Source organism: Bos taurus, chromosome 8, assembly GCF_002263795.3.
Source record: "Bos taurus isolate L1 Dominette 01449 registration number 42190680 breed Hereford chromosome 8, ARS-UCD2.0, whole genome shotgun sequence".
Classification (NCBI taxonomy): domain Eukaryota; kingdom Metazoa; phylum Chordata; class Mammalia; order Artiodactyla; family Bovidae; genus Bos; species Bos taurus.
Window position 1 is genome coordinate 45,982,206 of NC_037335.1, and position 12,903 is coordinate 45,995,108.

Here is a 12,903-nt window from a genome sequence, read left to right on the forward strand (position 1 = left end):
CCCAGTAGAGGTGACCACCTGAAGCTTCTGGGCTGAGTGTTTAAAGGAACTATCTGTTGGTGGAATCTGGAAAGGTACTACCCAAATTTCAGTGGTAGCATAGTCGAATTCCTACCCCAGTGACCCCTCTGGCTTCAGGAAGCTGAGTGGAGTCGTGGATTCATAGGGGAGCAGTCATTCAAGCCACTGGAATTTCTGATTGTGTTAATAGTAGTCTAAGTGATTATGGGAAGTAGTATTTTAAATTACAATAGTTTGTGTTATTTTATTTGGACTTCATTAAGGTATTACTTAGCTATAACAGAGTGAGTTCCATGTAAAGTAAATGATCAAGAGTGCATCTATCATTATTTCTTCATTTGTTAAGTCCCTCACCCAAGGACCTCATGGCAGATTATGACCCTCTGTCATAATCACTTATGTAAGACCACTTCTAAGGAAGTGTTGCACATTGAATCCCATAAACTTGGAAGGATTAACTACAGAGTAAATTTGGTGTTGTATCACAGAAGATGAGAAATGTCAGATAGAAAGGAACAAAGAGAAATTTGAGTAATTTTATTAAGCAGATTTTTCTTATACAGCTAATGGATCAATGCCAAGGGATTTTTGGAACAGGATAACACTGATGAGCAAATTAGTCTAATATTAGATTAGTATTAACAACATGACAGTCATTTTGGACTTAAAATGGCAAACAAATGAATAGTACAAAAGTGTGCTAACATTCACTTTATGAACAGATGAATACTAAGTAGGTCTCAAGTAAGAGCTGTTTTGGTGGATGAAAATACAACATTTAAAAATTAAAGACCCTAGAAGGGATATAATTATAATGGATTTGAGAAATTAAATTGTCATTTACTTAATTGGTTCAGGTATTTTTTTTTCTTTGATTGACATAGTAGAATAGTATTTTGAACACTACAATCTTACAAATGCTTCCTGCATTCAGATCTAAGTACTACCTGAAAAACACATATGGATCAAATCTTTATAAATGGAATAATTTTAAATGTCAGTGAAAGAGAACCACTTAAACCAGGGAGAAGAAAGATGTTTGGAAGATAGTGGACTATTGAGTCAGGGCCCTCTCTTGCTTTCTATCTCCATAATCTCTGAATTTGAAGTTGATGCCACAGGTTCCAGCATGCTCTCCTGGATTTTGTCTTTTCCTATGTCAGTACAATTGCATCTGACTTTCCTGTTTCAGGAATTCTGTGTAAGTTTTGGCCAACTCGAGCGTATTTCCTTGTCTTATGCTTCAGCTATGGGCTTGGAAACTCTATCGAGTATCACTTCTTGGCACTTGGATGTGAATGAAAGGAGGTATCTGCCATTTTGATCCTATTACTCTCCTTTGTGACTCTTTTTCTGTGTCAGTAGTCATGCCACATGGCTTCCCAGGTGGCTCAGTGGTAAAGAATCTGCCTGCCAGTGCAGGCGGCCCAAGAGATGTGGGTTTGATCCTTGGGTAGGGAAGATCCCCTGGAGTAGGAAATGGCAACCCGCTCCAGTATTCTTACCTAACAATTTCTATGGACAGAGGAGCCTTGTGGTCTGCAGCGTATGGGGCCTGCAAAGAGTCAGACAGGACTGAGTGATTGAGCCCAGTCATGCCCTAATTTAACTTTTAGAGAAAATAGCTTTTAATATTTCATATGTGTCCGTTTGCTTGTGTGCGTGTGTGTGTGCTAAGTCGCTTCAGTCCTTCAGTATGAGTTAGAGGAGCATGCTTTCAGGGAACCCTTATAAGGAACCCCCCAAAAAATGCCTGTTGGGCATCATTTAAAATGAATCTTGCTGAGAGAGATTCTGCCAGGGGGTAAGTCTTCCTCAGCACAAATAGGCTGGTTACATTCTAATGTGAAACTTGAGGCGAAGTCCTAAGTGACCTACTCTTTTCCTGTACCCATTATCCAGATTATACACCTACTGGCTTTCCTTAAATGTAGCCATACAGGAAGAGTTCATTTTGGAAGATTAGAAATAGAGACTTAAAAAATTGATACTCAGGAAAATGGGGAATAAGAATGATATTATGAAGTGTACTTCCTGTATACATATTAGATATTTTTTATATTACCATTTTACTCAAGCTAGATTTTATTATGCAAATTAAATGGAAATTTTAGTGCTTATCCTGTAAGCTTGTGCTATGATAATTGCACATATCAAATTGCTGATATCCAGTTTGTGATACATATATATATACAGCCCAAAAGACTTTTAAACATATGGAAGTGTTTTTATAAATTATCCACCCTTATGTCAGGTTATGAACATTTCTAGACCAAAGTGATTTTTCACATTAAGATGGTGTAGGATTAGGTTTGCCTACACACAACAGAAACCAGAAATCAACAGTGGCTGTTCACATAAGGTTTTATTCTTTTATATAAAAAGTCGGTGGCACCAAGCAGCCCCCTGCATTGAGCCGTGGGTGTAAGGGTTTGGAGTTGGGTGTGCTGTGCCCCACCCTCAGTACAGAGCAGAGAAGGCGGATGTTTCTTTGGGGTCATGTTGGTGTGCGTCAGAGGAACTTAAATATCTGGCCTTGGTTCAGAAACCTAACAGATTGCCAGACAAAAGGAAACACTTGAAGTAAGAAGCTTCCTGTAAAGCTTTATAGGTAGAGTTTATATTTATAGCACCAATGTACATTTTGAAACCTTCTTTCAGGAATGGGAGTAAAAGGGGAAAAAAGGGGGGTGGTGGGTGAAGGGGTAGATGAAAGCTTTAATTTAAAAAGAAAGTTCAAAGAAAGGAAATTATTTTGATTAAATATATTTCATTTGGGTATTTTTGGACCATATAGTAAATTAATTATTAAACTGCAGTCGAGTTGTGGGAGTGAGAGTTTTGATAAGCCCTGTATGGACTGCATTGTGAATCACTTGCCAGTTGTATTTTATGGAGCTTATTTAATGATTTAAAAGACTGTACTGTATATAGGAGGTATGTTGCCTTCTTATTTGTATGTTTACCATATACTTTGATATTTGAAATGTTATGTACTGGAAAGGCCACTTATATTTCTAGAAAAGATTGGATTTTATGCAACCTCTTTTCCTTGAATTAACAGCAATAAAAAAAAAAAAAAGTCTAGAGGATAACAGGCCAAGAGTGGTATGAAAGTTCGATAAATTGTCAGATACCTACTGCTTCTTGCTTTCTGCTCTGCCATCCCTTACAAAAGGCCCAGTATGGCTGCTGGAAATCTGCCATTATGTCCACATTCCATGCCATAGAAAGAGAAACAGAAGCTGGAGGTTGTATATATTAATTCCATTATGTCCTATTGTCCAGAACAAGTCACTGGTCATTTCTAAGTATAAGGGAGGTTAGAAATGTAGTCTGAAACCTCATGGGCCCAACTAAAATTTGAGGGTTCTATTATTGATGAATAACAGAATTGGAAGTCTAATATTGGAGAATACTATTTACCTCTGATATGGAGGACACAGAGGGTAAGCATGGGCTCTGCTGACAGATTGCTTCTCATTGATTCTTGGCTCCACCACCTACTAGGTTGTAACTTTGGTCAAGAGTTTACAATTTTCTGTTTCTTTATTTACTTGGGTAAAAAGTGGGAATAGAGTTTTCATGAGCATTTAATGTGAAGACATTTAGAATGGTGTCTGGTCAATATGGCATTGTTATTGCCATTATTCCATGGTTTATTGCAACTAACTAAGCTACACCCAGTAGTCTCTGGGTTTTATTTACTACTATAGCTCTAGAACTTAGTAGGATGCCTGGCATTTCACATATATGGACGGATGGATGAATGACTGAATGAGTCAGACTGCTTGTTTTAAATTGTGGAATTTCTTTTCTCTCTGGTTTATCTGAGCATTAATCCCTTTCAACCTCAGTTTTCCCCTCCTTAAAATGAAGATAAAATAAGCCAAGAGTCTTTCCTTTCTCCCTCCAGAACTACTCTCTACCCGTCTCAACCCTGCTGTGTACCAAGGAGGCTGATCTTTATGGATTATGTCAGTGAGTTTTTTGCCCTCTGGCTTTCTGTGAATTTCCAGGAACTGGCCTGTGGAAGGCACTGACAGGTGATCAGCAATGGAAGGAGAGCTGGCTCTGACATTTCTTTGCTTTCCTCCTGAGAGGCCATTTTGACAGTGGCTGTCTTCTATGGATTAAATGATTGTGTCCCTTTCAAACTCAAATGTTGAAATTCTAACTCCCAGTTCAGTTCAGTTCAGTCGTTCAGTTGTGTCCGACTCTTTGCAACCCCATGAATCGCAGCACGCCAGGCCTCCCTGTCCATCACCAACTCCCGGAGTTCACCCAGCCTCACGTCCATTGAGTCAGTGATGCCATCCAGCCATCTCATCCTCTGTCGTCCCCTTCTCCTCCTGCCCCCAATCCCTCCCAGCATCAGAGTCTTTTCCAATGAGTCAACTCTTTGCATGAGGTGGCCAAAGTCCTGGAGTTTCAGCTTTAGCATCATTCCTTCCAAAGAAATCCCAGGGCTGATCTCCTTCAGAATGGACTGGTTGGATCTCCTTGCAGTCCACGGGACTCTCAGGAGTCTTCTCCAACACCACAGTTCAAAAGCATCAGTTCTTCAGTGCTCAGCCTTCTTCACAGTCCAACTCTCACATCCATACATGACCACAGGAAAAACCATAGCCTTGACAAGACGAAGCTTTGTTGGCAAAGTAATGTCTCTGCTTTTGAATATGCTATCTAGGTTGGTCATAACTTTCCTTCCAAGGAGTAAGCGTCTTAATTTCATGGCTGGAGTCACCATCTGCAGTGATTTTGGAGCTCAAAAAAATAAAGTTTGACACTGTTTCCACTGTTTCCCCATCTATTTCCCATGAAGTCATGGGACCAGATGCCATGATCTTCATTTTTTGAATGTTGAGCTTTAAGCCAACTTTTTCACTCTCCTCTTTCACTTTCATCAAGAGGCTTTTTAGTTCCTCTTCACTTTCTGCCATAAGGGTGGTGTCATCTGCATATCTGAGGTTATTGATATTTCTCCCAGCAATTTTGATTCCAGCTTGTGTTTCTTCCAGTCCAGCATTTCTCATGATGTACTCTGCATATAAGTAAAATAAGCAGGGTGACAATATACAGCCTTGGCATACTCCTTTTCCTATTTGGAACCAGTCTGTTGTTCCATGTCCAGTTCTAACTGTTGCTTCCTGACCTGCATACAAATTTCTCAAGAGGCAGATCAGGTGGTCTGATATTCCCATCTCTTGAAGAATTTTCCACAGTTTATTGTGATCCACACAGTCAAAGGCTTTGGCATAGTCAGTAAAGCAGAAATAGATGTTTTTCTGGAACTCTCTTGCTTTTTCCATGATCCAGCAGATGTTTGCAATTTGATCTCTGGTTCCTCTGCCTTTTCTAAAACCAGCTTGAATATCTGGAAGTTCACAGTTCATCTATTGCTGAAGCCTGGCTTGGAGAATTTTGAGCATTACTTTACTAGCATGTGAGATGAGTGAAATTGTGTGGTAGTCTGAGCATTCTTTGGCATTGCCTTTCTTTGGGACTGGAATGAAAACTGACCCTTTCCAGTCCTGTGGCCACTGCTGAGCTTTTCAAATTTGCTGGCATATTGAGTGCAGCACTTTCACAGCATCATCTTTCAGGATTTGAAAGAGCTCAACTGGAATTCCATCGCCTCCACTAGCTTTGTTTGTAGTGATGCTTTCTAAGGCCCACTTGACTTCACATTCCAGGATGTCTGGCTCTAGGTCAGTGATCACACCATCGTGATGATCTGGGTCATGAAGATCTTTTTTGTACACTTCTTCTGTGTATTCTTGCCATCTCTTCTTAATATCTTCTGCTTTTGTTAGGTCCATACCATTTCTGTCCTTTATCGAGCTCATCTTTGCATGAAATGTTCCCTTGGTATCTCTAATTTTCTTGAAGAGATCTCTAGTCTTTCCCATTCTGTTGTTTTCTTCTATTTCTTTGCATTGATCGCTGAAGAAGGCAAGGCTTTCTTATCTCTTCTTGCTATTCTTTGGAACTCTGCATTCAGATGCTTATATCTTTCCTTTGCTCCTTTGCTTTTCACTTCTCTTCTTTTCACAGCTATTTGTAAGGCCTCCCCAGACAGCCATTTTGCTTTTTTGCATTTCTTTTCCACAGGGATGGTGTTGATAACTATCTCCTGTAATGTCACGAACCTCATTCCATAGTTCATCAGGCACTCTATCTATCAGATCTAGGCCCTTAAATCTATTTCTCACTTTCACTGTATAATCATAAAGGATTTGATTTAGGTCATACCTGTATGGTCTAGTGGTTTTCCCTACTTTCTTCAATTTCAGTCTGAATTTGGCAATAAGGAGTTCATAGTCTGAGCCACAGTCAGCTCCCGGTCTTGTTTTTGCTGACAGTATAGAGCTTCTCCATCTTTGGCTGGAAAGAATATAATCAATCTGATTTCGGTGTTGACCATCTGGTGATGTCCATGTGTAGAGTCTTCTCTTGTGTTGTTGGAAGAGGGTGTTTGCTATGGCCAGTGCATTTTCTTGGCAAAACTCTATTAGTCTTTGCCCTGCTTCATTCTGTATTCCAAGGCCAAATTTGCCTGTTACTCCAGGTGTTTCTTGACTTCCTACTTTTGCATTCCAGTCCCCTATAATGAAAAGCACATCTTTTGTGGGTGTTACTTCTAAAAGGTCTTGTAGGTCTTCATAGAACCGTTCAACTTCAGCTTCTTCAGCAGTACTGGTTGGGGCATAGACTTGGATTACTGTGATATTGAATGGTTTGCCTTGGAAACGAACAGAGATCATTCTGTCATTTTTGAGATTGCATCCAAGTACTGCATTTTGGACTCTTTTGTTGACCATGATGGCTACTCCATTTCTTCTGAGGGATTCCTGCCTGTAGTAGTAGATATAATGGTCGTCGGAGTTAAATTCACCCATTCCAGTCCATTTCAGTTCGCTGATTCCTACAATGTTGACATTCACTCTTGCCATCTCTTGTTTGACCACTTGAATTTTGCCTTGATTCATGGATCTGACATTCCAGGTTCCTATGCAATATTGCTCTTTACAGCATCGGACCTTGCTTCTATCACCAGTCACATCCACAGCTGGCTATTGTTTTTGCTTTGGCTCCATCCCTTCATTCTTTCTGGAGTTATTTCTCCACTGATCTCCAGTAGCATATTGGGCCCCTACTGACCTGGGGAGTTCCTCTTTCAGTATCCTATCATTTTGCCTTTTCGTACTCCCAGTGTGATGCAATTAAGAGATGGGGCATATGGGAGGTGTTTAGTTCATGAAAATGGAGTCCTCATGAATGAGATTAATACCCTTATAATAGAGACACCAAAGAGCTCTTACCCACTTCTGCCATTGTGAAGACATTGTGAAAAGAGGGCTGTCTATCAACTAGAAAGTAGACTCTCACCAGTCACTGCTTGTGCCTTGATCTTGGCCTTCTCAGCCTTCAGAATTCTAAGAAATAATTACCTACTGTGTATAAGTCACTCAGTCTATGAGATTTGTAACAACAGCCTGAGCAGACTAAAACATTGTGCCTGTTCTGAAAGCCACAACTACCAAGTGACCCTCTCTTTAGAGCTATAGATCTGAGTTCCATAACTGCCCAACCTGTGACTCACCAGTATTGCTGTTGTCAGGGTGCTTCATTGTTGTATGCTGGTTTTCTGAATTCTGGCCACACTTTTATAAGTAGATTCTCTATTAAACTTTCTTCATTTCCCCCATATGATTTTTCTTTTACTTCTGGCACCATAATTAATACATAACACTCAGGGTTGCTTTAAGTATCTAGAGGGATAATCTATATTAAATGCTTAATATGGTATCTGATACAGAATCCGTCTAGTCAAGGCTATGGTTTTTCCAGTGGTCATGTATGGATGTGAGAGTTGGACTGTGAAGAAGGCTGAGCACTGAAGAATTGATGCTTTTGAACTGTGGTGTTGGAGAAGACTCTTGAGAGTCCCTTGGACTGCTAGGAGATCCAACCAGTCCATTCTGAAGGAGATCAGCCCTGGGATTTCTTTGGAAGGAATGATGCTAAAGCTGAAACTCCAGGACTTTGGCCACCTCATGCGAAGAGTTGACTCATTAGAAAAGACTCTGATGCTGGGAGGGATTGGGGGCAGGAGGAGAAGGGGACGACAGAGGATGAGATGGCTGGATGGCATCACTGACTCGATGGACGTGAGTCTGAGTGAACTCCGGGAGTTGGTGATGGACAGGGAGGCCTGGCGTGCTGTGATTCATGGGGTCACAAAGAGTCGGACACGACTGAGCGACTAAACTGAACTGAACTGATACAAAATAAGCAGTCAATAAACTTAAAAGCCACTAATGCTATTATCTGTTTCCTTTTACTATTCATTATTTAAATTTGGCAGTACCTTTGTTTTATATAATTTTCAATGGTGTTGATTGATTTATTGAAATATTTACTGTCAAAAATGATTAGATCATATCTAAGATTAATTGTTGGGCCAACCTTACACCTTAAAAACAAAATGATACCTAGTAATTTTTTCCCTAAAAGATAATGCTTTATTTTTCATTAGAGTGTAAAATATGGAGCCCAATACAGAGTCCTCTGCTGCTGATTTGTGAAACTTGGAATCTCTGAGGAAGAATAGTTGAGTTACAAGTATAAGAGTCAGAGCTGGGAAATTAGGCTGTGAGGCTGGTGATTCAGGAGGTGAGGTCTTAGGGGAAAGAAATCATAGAAGCCATGGAGTAGACCAAGGAACCAGGATCAGAGACTAAAGTTAAAATTGCTTTGAATAGGATGGGTTCTTAGTTTTACAGAGCCTCTTTAATCTTCACAAAAATGGACCAAAGGAATTTGACTCTAGCTCTCGGATACTCTTGCAGTTGAAGTCTTCAGTTTTCTAAACAGTATTTTCTCTCTCTTTCTCTTTTTTTTTTAAAAACAAAATCTAGTGGAATTGATATGATCTGAGGCTTCATTGGATATCTTAGGGAAGCTTGTCTTCAGGTTTGTAGCAAGTAATTGATTCTCTTGGTGGTAGTGAGTTCTGAATCTCTGCTGTGAACCTCCATATTTGTGATCTTCTAGAGTATTGTATGGGAAAAATATTGAATCCTCAGCATACATTTTTATTCCTAAGGTCCTCTAGACATTACCCATGATGCTTCTGCAATTGACTTGAGTATATCTTATAATTATCAGGTTTTTCTCATAGTAATAATTGTTTGATAGTTCATTGAATTATCTTCTGTGATAGAGAATGGATAACAACGATAATGGTGGTATCTAAAGTCATGTGTGATTTACAAAGTGATTGCTACATTTTCTTACTTAGGGAAGTTAAAATATACTACCTTGAGAAGGAAATAGAAAGCAAATAAGAGTTAGTATTTAGTTGAATGAAGTACTTTCTATTTCATGGAAACAACCAATCTGATTTTTGTTCCAACAAAACATAGTAAGAAATTGCCATTTTCATATATTTATGATGAAATCATTGACTGCTATGGGACATTTATTTTTTAATATGAATAGAGTCAACAATTAAAATCAGAATGTACTTCAGCAGAAATATATTTTAGTGAGAATTTTTAACTATTTATTTTCTTTATATGTAATTTTTTATTTTTTCCAGGTTTGGATATCAGAAACACGTGAAAAAATGGCACAGGTTTGTTTAAACACAAAACTGGCCAAAATAAAGAGCAAGGCTTTATTGAATGAGGAAACTATGAACTCTGGAATTATTGAAAGGTATGCTTAATATAGCCCTTTGCTTGGAACAGACATCTACAGGAAAGGGCTAATAAATAAGCAGTGAAGGAGGTAGGTTGGCCCCAGCTACACATTATTGGACTACAGCAAGCACGGACACCACATCTCAAGCTGCCATGCTTTCTGTTCATGCTGCTTCCTCTGTCTGGAATTCCCTTTCCCTTGGTTGTTTTCCAGTCAGCTCTGTGCGTTATAGGTCCAATTAAAGTGTCTTTTTCCCTTTACGTGTTTTTTTCTGGTCATGCTTCTGACAACCTAGGTTTGAACCCCATCTCTACAGTTTATTGCTAAAAGTTAGTGCCTTTCTGTGGAAATGCATGACATAGACTTCCTCTTGTATTGTAGTTATTGGACAGAATGCTGAAATTTTCCGTTTACTTGTTGAGACATTTTATTAATATTTTGCAAAGTGCATTAAACTTGCAAACATGGAAATCCTTTAAAAATTTATTATAAAAATTCAGCTCCCAAATTAGTTTTGTATGGCTTTGAAAGTTGTAAATGTCAGTTTAACATGTTTTCTAAAAATTGTTATCTTGTTTCCAGGGACACTGGATTGCCTGCCACAGGTTTTGGAGCTCTCTTTACTAGACACTCACCGGATTGGAGCAAAATGTTCGTAGTCCCTAAACTGCTGCAGATTGCACAAAATGTTTCTTAATGGTTCAGAAGGTTTGATTGCAGGGGTGAAGGAATTAGTGGTGAACCAAAGTCAACAAACTGCCCTTTATGTGGTATCTTACAGGTTACTTTCCTTTCTTAAAAAAAAATGGTGTTTGTTTTTTTCCAATTTATGAACACCATCAGACTGTTAGAAGAAAAGTAGATTATTATTTAAAAAATATGAACAGTGATATATGTGTTTGTGTGCATGTGTATACACAAAAATTAGCATGAGACTTCTTTCCTTTAACAAGCTTTTCCCATCAATATGCAAGCAATAATAACTAATACAGTAGTCAATACTCAATATTTGTAGATTCTATGTTTGTAAATTCTCTTACTGCTAAAACTGATTTGTAACCCCCAAGTCAATACTAAGGGTGCTGTTGCAGACAATAATGCATATGCATAAAGACATTCAGTTCAGTTCAGTTCAGTCGCTCAGTCGTGTCCGACTCTTTGCGACCCCATGAATCGCAGCACGCCAGGCCTCCCTGTCCATCACCAACTCCCGGAGTTCACTCAGACTCACGTCCATCGAGTTAGTGATGCCATCCAGCCATCTCATCGTCTGTCGTCCCCTTCTCCTCCTGCCCCCAATCCCTCCCAGCATCAGAGTCTTTTCCAATGAGTCAACTCTTTGCATGAGGTGGCCAAAGTCCTGGAGTTTCAGCTTTAGCATCATTCCTTCCAAAGAAATCCCAGGGCTGATCTCCTTCAGAATGGACTGGTTGGATCTCCTAGCAGTCCAAGGGACTCTCAAGAGTCTTCTCCAACACCACAGTTCAAAAGCATCAATTCTTTGGCACTCAGCTTTCTTCACAGTCCAACTCTCACATCCATACATAACCACTGGAAAAACCATAGCCTTGACTAGATGAACCTTTGTTGGCAAAGTAATGTCTGTGCTTTTCAATATGCTATCTAGGTTGGTCATAACTTTCCTTCCAAGGAGTAAGTGACTTTAATTTCATGGCTGCAGTCACCATCCGCAGTGATTTTGGAGCCCCAAAAATAAAGTCTGACACTGTTTCTACTGTTTCTCCATCTATTTCCCATGAAGTGATGGGACCGGATGCCATGATCTTCGTTTTCTGAATGTTGAGCTTTAAGCCAACTTTTTTACTCTCCACTTTCACTTTCATCAAGAGACTTTGTAGTTCCTCTTCACCTTCTGCCATAAGGGTGGTTCATCTGCATATCTGAGGTTATTGATATTTCTCCCGGCAATCTTGATTCCAATTTGTGCTTCTTCCAGCCCAGCATTTCTCATGATGTACTCTGCATATAAGTTAAATAAGCAGGGTGACAATATACAGCCTTGACGTACTCCTTTTCCTCTTTGGAACCAGTTTGTTGTTCCATGTCCAGTTCTAACTGTTGCTTCTTGACACGCATACAGATTTCTCAAAAGGCAGATCATTAAAGACATTAATGGTGACAAAATGGTGGCAAAATTAATGGTGGCAAAATATTTGAGCCAACCAAAGCACACATTCCCAGCTGAGGTGAAAAAAGGTGAGACTACCTTCTTGTTTCAGTTTTCAGAGTGTATGCAAGTGTCCTTTTCACAATCCTGTATTTTTTGCATTTTTTTGGTGATTTTTTAGTGATTTTGCTGTTTGAAATGGTTTCTAAGTGTAGTGATGAAATGTTATTTATTGTTCCTAAGGGCAAGAAGGCTGTGATATGATTTATGCAGATAATAGATGAATTTCCTTCAGGCATGAGTTACAAGTGCTGCTGGCCATACTCAAAGTTAATGCATAAACTATATATTGAATAGAATGTCTTTAAACAGAAACACACATGAAACCAAAATATGTATTGATTTTCTGATGAAAATGTTGTAACCAGAGCTTGAAGGAACCTAACCCTGTGTTTCTCCTAATACATTCAAGATTTTCTAATTCAGTGTTCACAATGACTTTGCAGAACATTACTGTGACTAGTGAGAAGTGACTGTATAGGAAGAAACTACTATTTTTTTTAACTAATAAAAGAAATTGCTTTTGGAGACAACATTTGTCACTACAGAAAAAATATTTCTTTTCTACTCATCTTTGTAAAGAAGACAAACTTTCATAATTGCTATAATTATATATATATGAATATATATAAGTGATGAAATATAGGTAACTATAAGCATGAAATGGAGAAGGCAATGGCACCCCACTCCAGTACTCTTGCCTGGAAAATCCATGGATGGAGGAGCCTGGGAGGCTGCAGTCCATGGGGTCGCTAAGAGTCAGACACGACTGAGTGACTTCACTTTCACTTTTCACTTTCATGCATTGGAGAAGGAAATGGCAACCCAGGCCAGTGTTCTTGCCTGGAGAATCCCAGGGACGGGGGAGCCTGGTGGGCTGCCGTCTACGGGGTCGCACAGAGTCAGGCACTACTGAAGTGACTTAGCAGCAGCAGCATAAGCATGAAAAAATTCTAAGTGTTGGATCGTGTATTATGAAGATA

The 12,903-nt window shown here is 39.3% G+C and overlaps 1 protein-coding gene across 4 annotated transcripts in view; it reads left to right on the forward strand.

Annotated features, from left to right (window-relative positions):
* Nucleotides 1–12,903, forward strand: part of CFAP95 (cilia and flagella associated protein 95) — a 158,884-nt gene that overhangs the window by 87,679 nt on the left and 58,302 nt on the right. For all 4 annotated transcript variants that reach the window (XM_059889246.1, XM_015472489.3, NM_001079625.2 and 1 more), the window contains 2 exon segments: nt 9,629–9,747; nt 10,315–10,383. In XM_059889246.1, coding sequence (XP_059745229.1) covers nt 9,629–9,747; nt 10,315–10,383 — 188 coding nt within the window.